This window comes from Neodiprion virginianus, chromosome 5 (assembly GCF_021901495.1).
Source record: "Neodiprion virginianus isolate iyNeoVirg1 chromosome 5, iyNeoVirg1.1, whole genome shotgun sequence".
Lineage (NCBI taxonomy): Eukaryota > Metazoa > Arthropoda > Insecta > Hymenoptera > Diprionidae > Neodiprion > Neodiprion virginianus.
The window spans coordinates 22,519,202-22,541,499 of record NC_060881.1 but is presented as its reverse complement, the minus strand read 5'-3'; the positions used below and the strand labels follow the sequence as shown (position 1 = coordinate 22,541,499).

The following is a 22,298-nucleotide window of genomic DNA, read 5'->3' as shown; positions in this document are numbered from 1 at the left end:
TTTATGCTTAATCCTCCACGGTCGAAAATACAAACTTATAATTGTGGAAAAATTTCTTCTCTTTTCAGGAATACGATCATCCGCACGTGCTGCTGCAAAAGGAGAACGGATACCTCCGCAGCATGGTGGATCAGACGGGTAAATCGATGGCGGACACGCTGACCGTGATCGCCCAGAAAAACTACGATTCATCATTCGCGTAGTCCAGGATTACAATTAGATACTATACATGATCACTGTTTAAATAAATTTCCGACATATGTTATTGTTAACTGTGCTACGCTACGTTCGAGATACATTTCCGAGTATTGGACTAAAGCAAGTTTACTCTGATCCGTAGAAAATGTTTTGTATTATTGGGCCACAGATTAGTAATTGTATGCGGATGGCCCCTATCGTCAGCAGTGCACGGGAGGGAGGAAAAGAAAGTGACAGTTATTTACCCAACTGAGATTTTACAAGTCAGGATAATAAGTTCAATTTTTACTGTACATATCTATACATATATGTGTATATATAGCATGTATAATAGAGTGCTTCGTTTAAGACGACTATTTTTTTTTCCACTCCATAGACGAAATATCACTCTAAATATATAAAAAAAAAAATTCCCACCAAAGCCTAGCTCTTAATTTTAATTTTAAGTACTCGCTAAATGAATTTGAAATTTTCCCATTTAATTAACACGTAGAAATAATTTTTTTTTTGTCAATTATCTATAGCATTGCGAGTTTTCATACTATTTAATTGACCATGGCCGGAAGTTTTAGAGGGATCCTTCCTCTTTAAAAGTTCCTAGAGCTAATTTAGAATTTATGAAGTATCTCGCCAGTAAAAAATTGTAAAGTTGATTTTTGCTAAAAAATTATGGTTTTTTTCATTTTTCTCCTAAACTACTAACTTTACAGCAAAATTATAGAGAACCTTTTTTGTAGAGAATTTAATTTCCTACAAAAAAATTTCATCAGCTGAAACTGTAGAACTGATAGTTTCCAATATAAAATTAAATAATCATAAGAAAACTATAAATATCACTATTTTATCCGCATATTTGACAATTTTTATACCCAAATTGTTATAAATGTAATAAAATAGACGTGATTGTAATGTATCTTAATCTTCAAATGTCTTCGCTCGACGATTCTGAGGTCTTCGCCAATTACTGCTACTCTCAACCAGAGAACATAGGTTTGTCCTCCAACTGTTTTATTGACCACTTTTTTGTATTATTTACATTAACATTTAATGATTTTAATATTCTCGATAAGATTTTTCCAATCTAGCTATTTATTGTGATTAATCAATTAAAAAAAAAAAGTGAGGCATCGGGGAATCGAACTCAAAACTTTCAATTCTTCCATGTACATCGTATAAAACTCTAAAACTTGCGGCCATGGTCAATTAAATAGTATGAAAACTCGCAATGCTATAGATAATTGACAAAAAAAAATTATTTCTACGTGTTAATTAAATGGGAAAATTTCAAATTCATTTAGCAAGTACTTAAAATTAAAATTAAGAGCTAGGCTTTGGTGGGAATTTTTTTTTATATGTTCAGAGTGATATTTCGTCTATGGAGTGAAAAAAAGTAGTCGTATCAAACGAAGCACCCTAATGTATAATACAGTGTGCATTCGTGCATATTTGCCCTTGCACACGCGTAGCGCATGTAATTTACATAATAATTAATATATGGTGCTACAGACGGACGGAATACGATAAACTCCATCCGACTTAAGTACACGATTTTGTAATTAATTAGGTAGAAAAATAGAACAAATTATTTGTATCAATAAAGGCTACAAACACTGCGCATATCATCAAGCCACGTGTGATTAACTCTCGAATCCTGCACGTTGGAGGCACGTATCACGTCAACTGCGAGACATTCGAGCTTGTGAATACTGATCGTTGAATCGGGTTTGAGAGAAACGCTAGTAGTTTCAGAAAATGCTTTCATATTGTTCAATGATATCCTAGTTTGATAATAATACAATCGTACTTGCATTCTCTTCTTTTGAACCGTCTTCTATACATACACACATACATACCTATACGCACATACTTGTACCTCGACTTACACCATCACTTCGGACAAACTACTAAAACTACACTCGCGTTTTTTGTCTATAACATATATTTCTGTTTTTTTCAAGATGTACTTTACTTGCAAATATTTGTCATAAAATATGCGCGTTATACATGCTGAGCAAATTTTTTATCAGTCAAAACACGCTGTTACATATTACAATTTATAATACTGATGGTAAAGAGACTACCACATGCGACGATACATAAGTATACGATATATCTGAGATTCGAGTACGCTACTGTGATATTTATTGTCTTAACTGTCGGATAGAATAGATCTTTAATCTGAGGTTCGTTTCCGATAGTTCAATGGTCGACGACGCTTGATTAATAGATAAAAAATATGCCTCAAAAGAGATTAATTTTAGCATAAAAATTAAACTTCTAGTTCGAGTCCCCAAGGATTAGTTTGAGAATAAAAGATGAACTTGTTGCTATTCGACAGTGGCTGTAAAAAATTTTCTCATATCAAAGATTCACTCATCCACAGAGTAGCGCATAATCTGTCCTACGATATATATTTATACATATCACGGTCGATGTGACGCTTGTATTATAATATAAATAATAAAAACTAAATAAATACACAGAAAACCATACGCTATGGGTTTCGGTATAGTATGTACACACACAGTAAACAAATTACGTAGGTTTTTACCGAAAATTAGGAAGAAAAATCTAGACTGAAAGCAGTTGTTTCGCGATGCTTTTCATCACCATGAAACGGGAAGAGTCCGTTAATCTATCTGACAAACTTCCACGATCATCTGGAAAACGGCCAGGTGAAAAATCTGAAACTGATAGAACTTGGCAGTCAAATGAAAAAGTTTTAAAGGAAAAATCGGTACAAAAAAAATTCTGAAAAACAAAACATTTAGACTTTTTTAAATATAAATATATAAACTGGGCAAAACAATCTTTTATTTAGAAAAAGTATATGTTCGCCGGTAAAACATTGAAAATAATTTTATTCCCGGTAGAACTGGAAGTTCAAATTAAATGGGACATGGCAATTTTTCATGCCCATCGTTTCGTTGTAAAAGTTTGTAAGTTTTAGATTTTTTTCATCGAGCTGTTTCCGAGATCATCGCAGGAGTTTGTCAGACATTTTCTAAAATTCTAATTTTCGGATTTTAGAATTTCGAACTCGTAAAGATTTGTCGAAATTAGAAAAAGTGATTTTTGACCGAAACCAATACTTTTATTATATCACCAAAGGTCATGAAAAGTAGAAAAGTAAAAAAGATCAAAAAAATTAACGAAATAAAAGCGTTCACGAAGTAATTACGATGCAAGGAATACACTTTACGAACTTTCAGACCATCGAAAGAGTATTCAAGTCGTTCTAAAATTCTGCTGCGCGAGTGAATTTCTTACTGTAACAAAACGTGGAAGTGTTTTTTTTTCAGTTCTTACGTTATTTTCAATTTTAGGAATTTTTTTTCCATGGAAGCCTTGATGAGTCTCTTGTAATGAGAGTCTGTTTATAATATCTAAATATCTATAAAGTGTACACGTATATAATATGTTCACTATACTTGCAAAATATTTGTATGAAAAAATAGTGAAGATTCGTTTACAGAGGTTTGCGCTGATGAGAGGGTGTATGAACGTACACCTCGAATTCCATTATTTTTATTCACCCTTATTAGTGTGGCAATTTGCCGGTCTGCCGAAGTCTCTTCTGATACGTAACAACCGAGTTAAATCCAGGTTATGCGCCTATTCAGAAGCACCAGAAAACTGGCCACACTTAACTCGACAACCACAATCATCCGTCCTCTTATTGCGACACCGTTAGCATAATCCGTAAGAATATTCTACTCCTGTTACGTCACATAAATTATAAACAGTCCGATGAAGAAATAATTACTACATATAATAGCAATATCGAAAATTATGGTAGCGCTGCAACCCTCACGTGAGCATTCCGAATCAAGTGGAGTTACTTCTTAGCTCGGTTGTACTCCTTACTAGCGATCCGTGAAGTCGTCAATTCAGCCTTGCCATAATCTCCCTGATGCCAACACGACGTTCTGATGTATCATACAAGCACCTCGAGGCTCTCGCGAGATCTGGTAGTTGTCTGGGCACCGCTCTTCATTTGAACGATCAGCGCGACGGATTGCTGAGTCTTCCGAGCGCCGGGGCGAATGGGCGGCAGGCAGAGGCGCAACCTGCACCAGAACTTGACGAAGCCCGTTGTCTCGTCTTTGTCGCACCATCTCAGGGTTTTCACCCGTCCGATGCCGGCCCCTTCCTCGTACACGTGACGCGAAGACGCGAGTTTCGGTGCCGTCAGCGAGATCGGCAGATCTTTCAGCGCAACGACGATTACTCGGTTCAGTGGCAGGTGCAATGAAGCCAGCTGGCAGAAGACGGTTCGTAGGGTCGCGTCGTTCCAGGTGCTTCCCTGCACCGCAGCGGGACTCACGATGACGATCACACGCCTCGCTGTCTTGCTTTTGGGACCGATCTCGAGGGACCCTGGAGAGGACAGGGATATGAGTATACCACAGGGTGTCAAGAACACTGGACTAATTATGCCAATTGCACATGAACTTACAATTCCGGGTAATTTGCGACAGCTCCAGAGACGCACATTTGTAACAATATCTTGACTCCAAAGTTGGTATTATTACTCCAATGGCCAGACTCGCGTCCATTTCGTGATAACAGACAAGCGCGTCGCAGTCCTTGCCATCTGTGAAACGGGAGAATTGAAATAACTTCTCTTATTAATTATAGCTTCAGAGGTTGCGTGGTGGTAAGTATAGTTATAATAACGAGTAGTTGGATTTCTGGGTGAAAGTAATTATCATTAGCCACACTATTTTGAGGAGAAAAAAAAACATGGAATTATTTCAAAATATTGTCACCATTTTCTTCTAGCGGTGAGAACCTATCGCGGAAAAACAGGGTGACCGGTAACCAGCATCGGATGTAGAAAGCTCCCAGGGAAAGAGTGCAGATCATGACCAGAGCAACAAGGAGCACAACTTTGCGCCAAGATCCAACCTGCATCCCGCGTATTGGCACTTCTGTGAATCAATCGTCGTTAAATTATGTACGTGCGCAGTAAAACAGTTACATGCAACTATAAATGTTCATCGATGCGATTGAGTAACAAGAAATTATTTCCAGTATCAAGATCTGTTTACTCACAATCAATAATAATTCTACGTCTCATAAGTAATTATAATCGTACCTTCCGGTAATACAGATGCCGTTATGACTATAAGCTGGTCGATACTGTTGCTAACTTCGCATTTGTACTCCCCATAATCTTCGGCTCTCACATCCTTGATCACCAAATACGATCCAACGATTTGGTTATTTTCTCTGGAAAAGAAAATTCACACGCGTTTTATTAATTATCATGTCTATCATCATCATCATCATCAGCGTTATCATCATAATCATAATCATCATCGTCATCATCGTCATCATCATCATCATTAATATTAATATCAGAAGTACGGAAATATTGCTGGGTCATTATCACCACGTTGAGAATGAGGTCGATGGGTCCTGATAAAAATTTTGTTGAACCGGTACAATCGCTGTACCTGTAATACTTGAACCGAAGCAAGCTAGGAAATCGTGTAATCCTCGCACTGTAGGCAGTTTTCGCTGATCTGCACCAGCAATGTAACTAGTAAAGGAATCTACGGGTTCATAGAACTGCATATAGGGTGCGGGGCAGAACCTTATTAGACTTATACCGCTTCTACCGCGCATATCACGCGCTTGGCAACCCGTAATCTATTGCAAACGGTCGCAATTGTAGACAAGCTCGTTTTGGCAAATTGCAAATTTAATGTTTATTAATTATTTAAAACCGGCAACGGTTTCAAAGAAGTTATGCGTCTGGAAAACGTCTGGATCGTTGAAAATACTGCCCTGTAAAACAACCAGTGGCCGAGCATAAGACCCTAATCAACGCGGTATGACAATTTACATAACACGACTTTGAAGAGAAATCAATCAGTGGCAAATTCGCTTCGGGGTATACATAGATATACAGGAAAAGTAAGTAGAGCATACTACAAGGTGACGAAGGGCCAATGACCTCCTGATCCTCATCCTCATCTTCCACGGTCATTTGGATTGTTCCGAAAACTGTGCAAGAATTCACGTGTATTTTTTGTAGCTGATTTAGCTCTTGGAAACGATTTGAAATTTTCGAAAGTACCGAATCCCAAACAAAAACTGTCGATGAGTTTGAAGATTAAATTGAGTTTTACGAAATTCTCTCATAAATGTACGTCTACTTCCATGAAAACAAAACGATCCATCGCATGCATTGAGTGATGTTGAAACACGTGCCGTGGCAATTCTTTTTTCTTTTTCGTCCTTTTTTTTTATGCGAGTCAATTTATACCCCAACAAGAACCCGTTGCGTAAACCATAGAACACATATACCGAACGCAACAACGAGTAGCTCCGTGGACCGTGAAAACCACCGGCAAGTGCACGGCGGTAGATCGCTCTGACGAAATCCATTTTTCTACGTCACTAAAAATTTGTATAATCCGACCAGTCTGTTTTGTTCCTCTTTGCCTTGTTCTATGCGGAGTTTTTCGGTATATACGCCGGCCCGGAGCTACAATGTTTTTTTTGAGGTAAAAATTAAAGACGAAAAACTTACCTGGTAATTTTGTGCTGGTAAATTCTCCCGTCAGTTGGTATCGTCACATTGCAGAAGCTCCTGGACCACAGAACGGAGTTCCTGACGTCGGGAAGATGGGTATGTCCAACGTAGGCCTCACAAAATAGCCGTGTAGGAACGCCGAGCGGAGCGAACTGAGTCCTGGGTTGATGAGTGATCAAAGGTTCCCCGGTGTAGGGGGTATCCTCGTCTGGAATAAAACAACAAATTATGCCTCACGATGATTATGCTATGATTCAATAACCGAAACGTCTGTACCGCAGACCACAACCTGTTATAATTTTTATTTTATACACCCACATAATTTTCTTTTCAATGAATGACGCCTCGAAAAAGAGAGATTCTTTGTGCCTTGCGATGCACTCGGGTTATAGATACCCGTGTAAAGAGTCTCTGTGGATGATAATGGTGGGTTAATAGCTGACGTACGATTTCTCGGAAAGGAACAGATATTTGGCTTGGTCATCGTCGTCGTCAACGTCGTTGTCGGAGACGGGTATAAGGCTGGGTCTACCTATACCTATAATGCTCTGCAGACCCGCACCTTTTTCTTCTTCTCGGGTAGCGAGAGAGTGATCTCTGTTCTCCGTCAGGAGGATGGGCACTCCTCGCTTCCATATCAGGTTAACACGGAGTTCCAATAACGCAAAGATATACCGGTATCCATCCGGTAGGTCAACGATGACGAGTATAAACTCGATAGCTTTGATATTATAACATTCTTTGCATATCTTCTGTTATCTACTTTGTATTCTCCAGTGTGGAAACTACATAATATCGCCGAAACGCCTGCGAGTTAAACACCCGCGTTGCACGGCAGCCACGCCGAAATCCTGGTTAAAGGAGTATTGCAGGTTCAACAAAATACAACTGACAATGAGATTGAAGTCTGATACTTTCAGGATCTTAATATTTTATTAGTACCTACTTATCCAATATCCTACTATAAAATATCATTCAGATATTCGCGCGAAGCATTTTCACTTTACTTTTCCTCCTAAAGTCTTTTTAAAGCTATCTCAACAATGTAAAATATGGTCACATTAATATTTTGGTTTTTATTACTGTAAATTTGCGATTTTTATTAATCTCATATAGATTAATTAAACAGTCCGGAAGACTGGGCTGAGTTGGTATGTTACAACTTGCATGTCATTTGAATATCAACTGCAAAGGTAACTTCTGTTTATTATATTAATTTTTCCCCAAAAAATCGGATCCGAGCGATTTGGTACAATTTTTTGGGTCAACACTGTTATATTACTAACTCGCCTCATGTGTTAGTTACTGAAAAAGTACTCGGTGATAATTTTGATCAAGGCAAACCCAGATGTAAAATTTAAAAACGGAAAGTGTGAAATTGTAAAATACAGTCATGTATCTAGTATTTTTTTTTTTTTTTTTATTTATAAAAATTTGGTCATTTTGTGGTAATTTTACTTTTGTCTCCTCACCCATCAGACTCGGCTTTGCCCCCTCCCCCCCAAAAAACTGTCCTGGATCCGCGCCTGGGTAGGCGAGACGTTAATACCAACCTACCTATAACTATGGTGAATAACTTGCAGCGGGTTATCGCCCGCTTTGGACAATATATTGTTACGCTTTCCACGTAGTAGAAAGAGGTGTACTCCCACAATTATTATATGCTCAGCAGACCCGTACCACGTGTGTACTTCGATAAGGCATGGCGTAACGCTGACGGGTATATTCTCGGTAAGACTGAAGAGATAAGAAACTCTTGTCGCGGTTGCGCGAAGCCGATGGTTCAATTATTCAAATGGCAATTCGCATTGTAACGTTAAGCCGGTTCGGACGGTATCGATGATGGGTGGAAATTGTACACTGATTTAAAAATATTTTCCCCAACGATCAATGATTGTAAATACGTACGTGTATATTCGAATTTCGATACAAGAAGAATACGACGATGAGAGGGCATGCTACCTCATCACGCAATGTGCGGAGTTTCGCTTCGCCGGAAACAGCACAAGCATGAGTACGAAAATAAAAATCTTACGGTCACGCAAAATAATCAACGACAGTATGAAGTTACCGTCTGGACTTCGGTCAGAATCTATAGAGTCTCTGATGGATATTATTTGTAAACAATACTATGTTGGAGCTGGTCGTCTCAACCGTTTTTCAAGGACGAATCAGTGTCGCAGAGCCCTGGGTTGATATTTTTCCTTCGTGTTTCGGTTCACCGATGGCTCAAGACAAGTAAGAACGGAAACAATGTACAAGTTATGAAATACGATAGAAAAAAATTCCAATTTCGTGTTTCCAGCGAAGACGAGTATGGCGGCTATATAAGTATAAATAAGTAGATCGATTTACCTATGACTTTGAGAGCGATTTCCTCATTGAGGGTGGTAGTGTCGTTTAGTGCCAGGCAGGAATAACTTCCCGCATCCGATTGTCGGAGATTCTTGGTGTATATGGTCTGGTTCTTGCTCTCCGGGTAGAGGATGAAGTGACTATCGTCACCTTTCCAGGGGTAAGGTATGTTGCCTTTGTACCTAAAAAAGAAGAAGCGTGTTACTATCCAGGGAGAGGTGCAGGATCGATTTGCTGTACATTTGAACCGGGCAAAAAACTCTACAGTTTGCGATATTATAGATGGGTATATAAAAAAACCTAGGGCTGAAGACGAGCTAATTACGTAATAACTTACGTAAAACTGCTCAAGGGGGAGGGTTGTTTACGATAGAAATTAGTGAAACTTGATTCGTTGAATACACTATCGAAACGCTAGAAGACCATCCAAAACCTGCTGTTGTTATTACCAAAACAAAATTTCCAGTTTCCAACAAGTCTTATCAGTCAAAGCTTGATTGGCTACGAATTAAAAAAATGTCGAAGCTAATATATTTTTTCCGCTTGCCAGTCCTAACGTCCAGAATACACTTATAATCTTTCCATTACATTTTATATATACACACAAGCATCATAATGTGTGCGTGGGAACGCATAGAGGTTAATTTTATTCTCGGTAAAACGATCTCGTACGTGAAATCGGCAGCGTGGTGTGGACAGCGTCACGCGCACGTAAGCCTCGGACGACTATATAGCGATGGAGGATAATATGCCTAGTAATACACTTCGTTCACGGTTGTAACTTCTACCGGGAACTGGCAAGAGACAAATGATTAGATAATGATCCCCGCAGGTCGCATGCAGCGATCGCAAAATTGATTCATGGAATCAAATGAAATTTTCTTCTCTGCGCACAATGTTCCTATTACCCTCTCTGCCGTGTAAGATTAATTCGCTGTTCGACTATTCGCCCGAGGGGAAGAAAATATATTTTCAAACCTGCGTGAAGCATAGGTGTAGGTATACGATCAACGATAAGATGCAAAATAAAATTCGCCAGATGCATTTCGATACCAGAAATTATGAAGCTGTGCTTCGAAATTATTCGAAACACGATTAAAGTTACCTCGCATACTGAATTATAATGTGTACAGAAATAATTAACCTTGCTGTCGCTGACAATAAGTCGCGAGGGCGGCAGTTGGTTATGTCAAAGGATCAAGCTAAAGTGTTGGAATGACGCATGTTCGGGGTAAAACCTTAGTTGGATTCTCCGAAATTATGTTGGGAAATGTTCCGTGATACACGATATTGCAATATCATATACATTGAAAATATAAAGACTCGTGTCTGCAATTTTGCGCACCAAACTCTGGTACTATAATTTTATATTCATTACAGTAAAGTGTTTTTTCGAACGATTCTTCGAATCGCTCTGCGTGTTCTTATTCATTATATCCAGCCATGTATCTTCGTCTCGATGTATGTAGATATTTTCCGTCGATTAATTGATACGTGGAATTGAAGAGTGACCTGCGATGATAATGACCATGGCGATGACAAAATGAGAAAATGACAAAATAAATTTGGGAAACACGCTACTAGCTCAAATGGGGTGTTGTCTCGAGGTATTTCATTACAGAGACGGATTTGTTCAATCGTCGTTACTTCATCGGATTTCGCTGTAGGTATATGAATCGTCTGGCCTAAATAAAGTCCCACAGGAGTTGGTATCGTATCGAATGATGTTTATTAACGAATGACAGACTTTTACATTTATTTACATTTTGTGTTTCATTATCAACTGGCGCCGGTTGGCGTCGGCCAAAGAAAGTTTGTTATTTAGAGAGGGCGTCTCAATACACATATGTGTGTCTAGCTTCTCTATCGGATCTCAGTGTAAATATTTTGCATTCAGGTTACAACAGTAATGTCTATACTTCCGGAACTTTCGAAAAGTATAATGAAATACGGGCAGTTTTCATCTCTCTCGAGACTGCAAATTCGAATCCTAAGAAGTGCAAAATTAGGAACCTTCTGAGATTTTTCAATCAAAGACCACATCGTTTCTTCATTGTCATGATTATATCTACAGAGCTGTGGGACATCTTGTCGCAGGCAGGCGGTGAACAGCTTGAGAAATCTTTGTGTTTCGCCGCATCGGTCGTCGTTGCAGCGCAGGCGGTAGTTCTCGGCGAGTTCCAACAGGTTTGTTAACTCAGTCAGTCATTCAGTCAGTCAACCCACCCCGTCATTTTGACCTATCTACCTACCTACCTTGGCTGGAAAAGCAAGAGAGGTGCGGTATTATACCTGTAGCGAGACCTGTACCTGATGGTTTAAAAGAAGAAAAAAAAAATACCTGTAGCGAGCTTGTATATGTACCCAACAGTTTCAAGAACGAGGGATGGTCTGCCGGACGACTTAATCTTTTGTTTCCCACACTTCGAGGGTCAGGGTCCTACCCTTCCCTTTCCTTCCCTTCCCTTCCCTTCCCTTCCCTCACAGCCAATATAAATACTCAGAGTCCCGGCTATCTTTTCATCGCTTCTTTTCTCTTGGACTCTTTTCGTTAGTTCGTCGTTCCTACGGGACCATTTATGGATACCAACAACCAGGATGTTCTGCACGGGCGCGAGGATAAAGAGCGGTAGGTTGCATACCTACTGCCTACATGTATACACACGTTTAGAAAATCCGATACCGCCATATCTGCCGCCCTGCGAGGAACTCTTCGCATATATAAGGCATTCAACCGGAGGAATGGGGCGCGGACCCAATAGCTGGGCCTGTTTGTCGAAGTAGCGGGAGACTCGACTAGCCCCGTACCTGTCCGCTATATTCTCCATTCTTTTCTACTGCAATTCGAACGACCCGCCACGACGACGGTGGCGTGGACGTGGTTCCGGGAAAAAAACTGACACCCCCTACCCACCCTGCTGCCAAGAAGAAGAAGAAAATGAAGAAGAAGAAGCATGGTCTTTCAGGTGTATGGTATACATGTATATAACATAATGTGAGCGAACATCTCGAAAAAGAGATTCCTCGGGTTTGTTCTCTTTCACTCAGCTTATACCTATCACCTCCTTTTCTTTTTGTTCACTTTGCTTCGTCTCTCGTTCAGTTTCTTGTTTCGATTTCTTCGTTTCTTTTTTCGACCCACCGTCGGTGCTGCCGACGGTTGTTCGCGATTCAACGCTACCGCAGGCAGATCAAATTATAGTTCCTTCGTTATTCGTCCTGCATATTGGACAGACTAGAGGAACTCTTGCAAATTGAGTAGAATGTATACATAGGAAAGCTTGTAAGAGGCTTAAGGGTAGTTATTGTTACGACGGATGAATTCCTCGAAGACCGATTGGGATTTGATCCTTTTTTTAATTCCGATGAAGATGATCAAAGCAACTCTTCCAATTCCGCTTTCATTGTAATCGTCAAATTAAAGTTAGCATCGTGTACCGCATGTCGCTTCATCCAACATTATCACCATCGTCGGTCCAAGTCATAGTTTAAACGTTATTTTCTTAGAGTGAAGCAAATAGACTGCAGTATTTCCTGTGCACGTAGCAGTTGTCGGAACTCGATACGTCGTCTGCATGCTTGATATTCATGTACCTACATACAAGTATAACACAGGCATTGTGTACTGTAAGCATGCGTTACACGTATCTATGTATGCATGTATGTACATACGACGACAAATTGCTACATCGATTGCATCGTATATCCACGGTATAACATATCGCACACTGTCATGGTACTGCGAGCTCATTGTTAGAGGCTACACGGAAGCAGAGAAATTCTTAAACCAACAATTTAGATTTTGTTGGAGTCTGTTTGCTTCAAACAAGTATCCCTTATTTGTTCCAAATACGATGACTATAATTCAACAATTTCGATTTAGTTAGTGTGACAAAATGAGCTGATCAAACTAATTTCTTGATTCAGCAAAAGCCTTTCTTATCGCGATTGGGTGAAGCGTGAATTCGACCGAATCTTTTGATGTGTTTCCATCATTGAGTCCGCTAAATATTATTTCATTTCAAGTTTATGTACTGGTTCTCCAAGTCGCATGTTTTTTGACAGAAACAATTAGGTACTTCAAATGAAACAAGTACACGAATCTAGCCAACGAAAAATTTACATCGATTGAATACCATACTTTGTTGATGTAACCGGAGCTTGTGATAGTAGCTTACAATAGGAGCTTGTGTGCGGCGCAACTGGTTGGATCTGTTGCACTAATTTGTCATGTGGTGAAAGAAAGAACACATGCTTTGAAATAAGTAGAGAATATATTATTCATCGTAAACATCGGTATACTGGTACTAGAAACAGCTACCAGGCGGTGAACTTTTTCGCTATAGAAGTAGCTTCCGAAATAGTTATAAAAGCAGGCAGTCTGCTAAGAAGTCAAATATGGATGACGTGAGAAGAGCTTATAATTGGATCTGTTACAAAAAAGAGAGCATAATACCAAGTTTGTCGTTATCAAAATTGATATTGGCTACAAATAATCAAAACCTATTGACACACGTGCAACGTATATTTAAACGTATACAACAATACGATTTCGGATTTTACCCATTAAATATCGAGTAAACCCCACAAAGCTTCGAGTCAACAGAAATATAAAAGATATCATTCAAAGAATTCGTTTTGAGTGAAATATTCTAATGTTCATAATTTCCTATTTCAATTTCGTAAAATGCGTGCCATTTCCTAATTTCTACGTCTAATGAAAATGTACTGGAGATTGTTTTTGTCCAGAAATGTATATAGAATGGGGCTATCAAGCCATTTTTCGCGGTTGAGATAGCGTACTTCGATATTTGGATACATACACACGACAACGTGGAAATCGAGTAAGACACTCCCTTACGGGCTTGATTCAATTCGATATCGAGTTGTCCCAAGTCGATCGTACGACAAAAGTATTTTGTTGAATCAAGTGAATAAGATGTTCGCCGCATTTTACTACAGCATTTAATTGTGAGTCAGACAAATATCACTTGACACAACTAATCCTTTCCCGCGGTGCATACTTGAATGTTCTGACGTTCGAACGCGTCACGTGCATGTAGAAATTTTTTTCTACCATTAGTAGCTGTATACGCAAAATTGTGAAGGAAGAATTTCGGTCGTACAAAGGCTGTATAGCAGCGGCACGAGTATACAAGTTGTGTTTCCAGCCGGGAATATCAGCTCTCGATTCCCCTTCGTCGGGACCCCTGCAGCGAGACGACAAGGGAAAGGAAGGGACAGAGTGAGGAGGGGTGCTGGTGTTACCATGACAATGGTGGAACGAACGATCGTTGGAAATGGGTACATACCTGCAAGTAAGGGGATGTTCCGTGAAGTGAAGCCTATACACTGCAGGGGTGGCCGCCTAAATATTATCCACATACAAAGCCCTACTGCGTGTAGTCGTCTGTGGATAAAGTGTATTGTTGTCCAGTCAATACGCGGCAGAAGCTGAAGAGGGACTTAATCTTCCGTCAAACCGTATAGAGTTGAAATCCGAGCGTAAAATAAGCAAAAGCTTTATAGGTATATCTATTATACCAATACCTATATAAAATTTATGCAAGTAGGTGTGTGAAAGTTGTGCAGTTTCAAATCTTTTTAATTACCCTCAATCATTGTTTCACCGAAATGTATACCCGCCAATTACAAAAAATACGAATAATATTAAACTTCAACAATGAGAACTGTTGAGCATTTACTCTCTCTACCACCCAATATCACGTTATAAATTGACCTTCGGTAGATTAATTTATCATAGCCTGGATCCGCTCTTGAAGATCATGTCTCTTATACGTTTTGTACACGGTGTCTGCAATTCTTTTACACCATGTTATCCGTTCTTTCGCCGCCACCGCCGGACACAAATTTACCATCAAGTATCCACGCGTGTAGAATCAATGTATAAGACAGTGTCCTGTGCTGTATACATGTGTTTGTAGCACAAGTTTATAAGGTAGGAGGCTGGACGAGAAAAGGCACACCCTGCTCTCTTCAAACCGACATACTTTTTCTCTTTCTCAGCTATGTGAACATGCGTATGTATATATGTACGTACACTGGACCCAGGGGCCTGCATGCACGGATATATGTCGTGGTCTATTCTACTCGGGGAATCGCTTGCTGATTGGTTCCGAGAACGGGACAAGAGAAATAATTTTTTCCACCGCGCATCACGACACATGCAGGAATGATGGATGGGTGAACGGTCGCATAACCAGTAGACGAGAAGCATGTTCGCCACCATTATACAGTATTCTTCACGATTCGTGTATACGTAGGTATAACACGAGCAGCCATGATATATGCAGCAGTTATTCGGGGGCGATTTCACCAAGTTCGCCCGCATTGAGGGAGTGGCCTGGTCGATTTCGACGTTCACGTATATATCTTCAAATATCGAAGTCCACCCATCTGAAACGCGAAAAAGGGCTCACAGCCGCAACTCTAAACAAAAACACTCCAATACATTTTCATTTCACGCAGAAATAAATAAACGGCACGGATTCTGCGAAATCGCAATTGTAAATGTCCACGTTTGAAATACGTGGACTTGGATGTTTGGAGGTATATACACGACATGTCCAAATCGACTAGAACACCCCCTTAATACATAATCGACAAGCAAGTAGGCGTCCGTTACGATACACATACAAACGTTACATATGCATATATACATTCTATATCCCTCTGCGTATCCGCCGCCGCCGCTTCGTTCCATTAGTCACGCGGCATTTCCCGAGAATCTTATTTTCCACGAACTACCGCCACACAGAGAACAACTTATACATTTTTCTTCTTCGCGAGGAAAAAGTAACGTGACCTCTGTGCTGTTTTTCTCAACTTTCTTTTTATTTTCTTTATCATCATCTCAAGATTAATTCCGATTCGTGTATAGAAACCATTAAGCTGTGTGCGCGTGTGTGTTATTTATTTTTTTCAATTTTAATTACGAATCAGCTTCGCGTAGGGTATAATTTAATAAGGTGCACGAGTTACACCTATAGGTTTGTTGATCTATACGGCCCTTAACCCTATGAGTCATGATGGTAAGTATTCTTACCATCTATTTTACATCCATTTTTTTGTAAATTTGGGGAGCCTTTAAACACGTTTCGTTTCGGTTATTTTTTTGTTATTTATGATAGTGTACTGATAGGTTTTTAATACTCGAGAGTAATTGTTGCGATATAATGTAAATTATTTTTGTTGCAAATAAAGTAATTGAAAAAATCGTGAAAATTGAAGGAATAATTCATTTCCCCGAAAATTACACGATTTACATAAATTATAAGTTTTTGCGGTCGATGGTTACGGGTCTGAAATCGGATTTAAAAAATTTCAGATGGCGAATCCAATCAGCGACCCCGAAAACCCCTGCATAAAGTTTTTTGACTGTATTCGATGAAATTTGAAATTTTCGTCCGCCATACTGGATCCACCACCTTGAATTTTTTAAATCTGATTTTAGATTTGTAATCAGTAACACCAAAAACCACAGAATACTATCTTGTTACAAAAGTTAACTCAGCACAATAATGTGTATCTCAAGAGGTAAACGGATCGGTGAACATTACGATTATTCAACGAATCCCCAAGTTGCGTGGATCGGTGTTATACTTGAATTTACTTCAGATGGGCAGCTGTACCTGCGTTTAACGGTCGGCCGAGGAAAAGGCACGAGGAGAACAAAGGCGACTGGTATTAACCCGTGCCGCGCTTACCGTGAAACACTCTCCAGGATGTGAGGATAAAGAGTACGAAGAGTGGGAGTCGCGAGAAGTGAGCGAACCCTGAGAGCCTACACCGTAAACTCTCCCTCGCCGTTTCGTGCTCGCCATACATGTGCAGGCAGAGTTATACGGTTATGCCTCGCCGACATTCGCACGTCATTTCAGTGTGTAGTGGATGCAGGTTCTGCGAAAACGATTACCACATACATGCACGAACTGCATTAGGTACACCAGCCGTCTGCCGTGGTTCCAGTTTTCGGATATACTATACCTACCTACTCAATGATGATGGGCGAAAAGAGCGTATTTACAGGTATGTTTAAAATTAGGCTGTACATCATACCAATGAAGATGCTTATATAATAAGCATGTGACAATGAGTATCGTATGCGGTAATCTAACCATCTCTTATATCGTACATACTCTTTTCGGAATGAGGGCAATTCAAGGAAGATAAAACTGCGATTCTCCTTTCGATAGGTAAAAAGTATATAAAAATATCCAGTGTATAACATGTTATGGGGTGCATATAATACATGCCCACCGCACAGGCAAGATAGGTATGCAATAAAGAGGACCAATATGTATAGCAGTGTGTTGAGATACACGACGCTGGAGGCACGGACGGACCAATTTGCATAGCGAAGAGGAAACTGACTAGGTGAGAGAGACCGACCTCTTTCTCTCTCTCTCTCTCACTCTCTCTCTGTCACTTACCAACTTTTCTGATGGTATACAAATAGAGATGGGAAATTAATACGTACCGTCCCGGGTGAAACGGTTGCAGAAGTGTTTTTAAGAAGGTGTACCTATGCCGAGCTCTTGGCTTTTTCAAAAGCCTTGCTTTGCTGGTGCACTGTACGTTGTAGCGAAAGGTGTTACGAGTCGAGTCGAATCGCGGTGTGAGAACGAACGGGGTACCTGTATTGACCACGTAAAACACAGGAAATGACGTCCCGTTCTCATATCCGGTAAAACAATTTTACAACGACCACCTGTTCCATACTGTATTCCGCCTGCGGCAGCTGTCGATGCCAGCGTGTCGAACACAGCGGACGTCCTCCTCTCGATCGACCGTGTATTCTCGGATTTCTAATCATTTGACACGGTAATAGAATGTGACAATGACACGTGACCTACTGGATTCTAGTACGTTGCTTACATTGATTTATTCAACACACACTTTTGTCTTTTAGGCAGTAACGTTAGCCGCTTTCAACGAATTTTCATTAGATCGAAGTCCTTAACGCTATTGTAATGATGCACCTTTAGGATTACCTGAAATTTGGCAAACCGTTAACACAGCATCAACAAAATCAAATTCTGCAAATTCAACTTCTGCAGTTCCTCTAAAGGTACGAAATAATAATTTTTCGTTTCAATGCTTCGATACGTTAACGTTCCTAACTTGAACCTCGTGAATTTCCGATAATTAACCTCGATCCTTTCAACCGTTAACGTCTGCCGTCCTACGTACACGTTTCGTATCCAACTCGTAGGTTGACCATCAAACGACGTTGCTTCTGATACAAGCTATAAGGGCGGCACGTCGGCATCGGAGACTTGGCAAAAACTTGCCGAGCAGCGCCCTGACGTGCCGGTGCCACTCGACTCTCTCCTCCGTCGTGTCTCCCCTCCCCATTATCCCATATACGTATGGGTGTATCAAGATTCTGGCCTGGGTTCGGATTCAAGGTGTATATACGTACGTACGTAGTATCTGGGTATAAGGATGGGCATTTCAGTAGTTGAACTGCACAGGAGGTGATACGCTTCCTGGTATAATTATTGCAGGTATGGATGCAGTTGTCGTGGAAAAGCAGTACCTGCTTATGATGTTCATCGTCGCAAGAGATAACGAGTAATAAAAGCGTCGAGTATGCGAGTGATGGAGAAATTTTTCCTATTAAAACCGTTGCACTCTTCGCATGGTCCAGAAATTTTGAAGATATTGTTACAAAGGGTGAAATCACCCGTTTTGTCCCCTTTTTAATGATCTAGTAGTCTTCATAGATAAAAGACGTTTATAAACCTCTTATGTCTTTCAAAAGAATAAGGTTGCTGCGTTCACCTACATTATTGTAAAAACAGTCTATCTCGAGACTTTAAAAGGAGAGCTTCGTCACAAAATAGATCCTTTTCCTCTTTTAATTTTCCGCTTCGTAACAATATATACGAACAAACCGGAGGGGATACCAACGGTCTGCGGGTATTAGACGGATGCGATAATTGTAGACGAGCTTGCGCATTCGGAGGGAATTGCTCTTTTTTCTCGTAATATTCGTGCATGTACGTGCAGAGCCCCCGAAGGTTGCCCGTTGCACCGTCGTCCACGAAAGTATAGGGCTTGCAGTGACGGTGAGGGGCAACGCGCAATAAGACGAGCCGAAGGGCCGAAGGATAATAAGTAGTTGGCGAGAAACGGGAACCGACCGTGCCGACGATAGCGAGCAGCGATGGATCATCGGAGTCGAGGACTCTCGAGAATGAGAGGTCCTACCGAAGCCAGCGGCACGAGGAGAGTCGAGAATATCAGGGTCATTATAATACCACTACAAGGTATCGCGCGGGCATATTGAGATATATATATATATATACACCCTTCTTATACTATACTTAAAGTTGTTGTATTATGCGGAGGGAAAAACGCGCGGCCAATACCGTCGGTGAGCCAATTCGGTCGTGTTATTATGTTTACCGGGAATTCGTTGTCGATATCATGATCGTTTCATAAAGTTTCATGAACAAGGTGTATCATACATGAGCGTGCTAGTCGCGGCACCGCGAGCAAATAACGGGGAAATCGTATCCGCTGCCGCTGTCTTGGGTACATCTTTCTTCATCATTCGTATTGCCATACGATACTATAAGTATGTGCGCACAAATAACTCTCGAGTATAATAATGCATCTAATTATACAGATGACCGCGCGGTCACTCGACGAGAAACGGAACAGTGTTAGGCAGGATTCGACGCGACATGGCAACACGGAGTTGTTCTACCACGTCTATAATTTTATAGATTCTTCACGACGAAAGTAAATTTTTGTAGCGTGTGTCCGATCGGCTGTAAAGCACGCGGGATTGTATCCAACATGGATTATGATTCACGTTTCATATTCGGCACGGAAATCCTTTCAGTTGCCTCGCGTCATCACTGCATTCCGCCGAAAAATTTGCACACATAAGAAATCCCAAGGGATTGCTGAAAAATCGTCGCTTACGATGCGGAAGCAGACAATTTCACCGCATATAAGTAACGCTTTTTTTTTTTAACGTCCGTCGAGAAGTTGAAAATTGTGCTTAGGCTCGGGCAAGTATGGGTGTAAGATACGCGTCCGCCTAATGATATTTTCTACGAATTTCCGTGCGCGTATACCTACCCACATACCTGCCTACCTACCTACCCGGACTTTCGACTTCGACAACGACGATGGAAATAAAACACTTCTCCTTTACGCCTAGACACTCAAAATTGGTGAGGTAAATATAGGTAGACGCATGTGCACATTGCCGAGAGGAACCGATAGCTTGGGAAAATCGCGATGGGACGAAATCTATTCCGCGTTTGGTATCATGTATGTAAATATCTAAGTATGCATGTATGCACAATAATAGTCGTTAATGCCTTTCTCTGTTCGACTACTTTGTTTTCGGTTCGAAACAAAATGCGACTTCGATTCTATACGAACTATGAGACAACGACTCCCGATCTTTCATGTCGGCTGCATCGCCAGTCATTGTCACATGATTCTTATAGAATCGAACCTGCATTTTGATTCGGACCGAAAACAAATCAGCCGGAAGGTTAAGGCTTTTATGCAATTTAGTGTACATTCATAGTTTCATACGTAGATACTCACGTGACGAGCTCAGCGAGTAGATATCCTTGATGTTGCGTCAGATTGCAAGGCACGACGTGCAAATAAATTATACATATATACACATATTAACGGCAAATCGTGACTCACAATGTTATAACGAGAAAGCGAAAGCGGCAAGATTCTGCGACAGCTGCGGTTGACTGCAGGGAGCGGCGATTGCAGGAAAGACCGTTTCGCTGAAAAGGTGACAGCGAGGAGAGACGAGCGAGACGAAAAGAAAAGAAAAGAAAAGAGGGGAAAGAAACCCTCCTCCACTCACCATTCTATGCTCCTGTACCCTCTTAGGCAGCAGTGTATGGCTTTGAAGGCTCCAAGTTTCGCATATTCGACGTGCACGACTTCCTTCGTAAATCCAAGTCCCACCGGGAGTCCCTCAAAGTTGTTAACCGAACAATAGTCCATCAGCACTACGTCCCTGCTCTCTTCAGCCAAGGCCCATGATGTCCAGGCTGAGACGGTGATGCAGATCGCGATTAACACGTGGGACGACGTTTCCCGCATCTTTAACGAGGCTCGATCGATGCAGGCACTGTATCTCTCTCTCTTTCTCTCCCTTTCGATCGCACACCTTCACTATCCAACGCGCAAACACAGAGTATCGAGAATTTTATTATATTCCCTCGGAAGTTTACATTTTCAGAATTTCACCCACGTAGATGGCCGGTCGGCATTAGACAGGTCGTACGGGATATCCTTTTATTTTTCTTATCCTTTTCGGACACGCGGTGTTGATACGGGGTTATAATTTGTGTACACACAGAGCCGGGCGGTTGGTTCAACTACTTACCGCTTCGCGTCTAATTGGTAAGACAGTCGGCAAGATTTAATCTCGGTCCTTCCCACGCCCCGTGCACGCGTAAAGGGAGACCGGCCGCTTTATTTATTCTTTTTCGCCGTTGTGCACTCGGGGAAGAAGAAGGGACGTGACCACCTTGATGTATGCCTAACGACGACGGATACGCTGGATACACATCGGTTTCTATGCACGTATCGCCGCTTACTCGTCCGCTATTTGTCGTTAAACACACCGCGCCGAGTTGCAAACACAGACAACGGACGGAACTGTAACCTGCACTGCTTCGCTGAGTACAGAACCGATCCCCTCTCACTTCCGCGTAACGATGCGACGTTGGAAATACGTTATTTTGGGACGATTACAATTTTTCCGTGAAAAGCTCGAGGAAGTTTCACTCAATACCGCGAAATCGTCGGCAAAGAAATCTGCATCTCTGTCACGTATTATTTGCCGTTAATTATATTCGCACAACGGAGGAACGCGATTGGCCACCGACGTCAAGCAACCTCTCAAGTTAAAGCTTGTTAGCCGGCTCGTCTCTACGACTCGGAACGACAGCGACCCTCACACTTCGAAAGTCGGCGATGTACTGCCGGCTTAGCACGGCAGGGATATTCGCACTGACTGCGCGGCGCGTCCTCGTTCCAACGAAACGTCAGACCAAAGCGACGATCTCCACGCCTTAACCCCGCCCCGTTCGGGTTCGCCATCCGTCCCGAAGAGGTCTGGCTCTCGCGGGCCGCGTTTTGTCGTACGATAGACAATAGCGTAAGATCGTTGCTG

The 22,298-nt window shown here is 41.1% G+C and overlaps 2 protein-coding genes across 5 annotated transcripts in view; one reads left to right on the top strand and one right to left on the bottom strand.

Annotated features, from left to right (window-relative positions):
• The window catches only part of LOC124304888 (probable multidrug resistance-associated protein lethal(2)03659), an 18,579-nt gene extending 15,662 nt beyond the window's left edge, over positions 1 to 2,917 (top strand). For all 3 annotated transcript variants that reach the window (XM_046763645.1, XM_046763643.1, XM_046763644.1), the window contains one exon: positions 69 to 2,917. In XM_046763645.1, the coding sequence (XP_046619601.1) occupies positions 69 to 203 (135 nt within the window). In that variant the 3' untranslated portion in view covers positions 204 to 2,917. The remainder of the gene's footprint in view (positions 1 to 68) is intronic.
• Positions 713 to 22,298, bottom strand: LOC124304904 (single Ig IL-1-related receptor-like). 2 transcript variants are annotated; one of them, XM_046763701.1, is made up of 8 exons: positions 21,507 to 22,298; positions 20,979 to 21,292; positions 9,101 to 9,282; positions 6,743 to 6,953; positions 5,300 to 5,433; positions 4,971 to 5,132; positions 4,658 to 4,795; positions 713 to 4,578 (listed from the first exon to the last, which is right to left on the bottom strand). In XM_046763701.1, exons 2-8 carry the CDS (start codon positions 21,218 to 21,220, stop codon positions 4,136 to 4,138), a joined length of 1,512 nt encoding a protein of 503 aa, XP_046619657.1. In that variant the 5' UTR covers positions 21,221 to 21,292; positions 21,507 to 22,298; the 3' UTR covers positions 713 to 4,135. The 2 variants fall into 2 exon arrangements, with proteins under 2 accessions (XP_046619657.1, XP_046619656.1); XM_046763700.1 differs by having other exon boundaries at positions 20,979 to 22,297.

What these genes read in the sequence shown, in the direction of transcription:
- LOC124304904 (XM_046763701.1), bottom strand. Translation starts at nt 21,220, where the DNA reads ATGCGGGAAACGTCGTCCCACGTGTTAATCGCGATCTGCATCACCGTC. An exon ending in GGCATCTGTATTACCGGAAG is followed by an intron (nt 5,133 to 5,299) that starts GTACGATTATAA and finishes ATTGATTCACAG; the next exon opens with AAGTGCCAATACGCGGGATG. An exon ending in CTCACCGCTAGAAGAAAATG is followed by an intron (nt 4,796 to 4,970) that starts GTGACAATATTT and finishes CCCGTTTCACAG; the next exon opens with ATGGCAAGGACTGCGACGCG.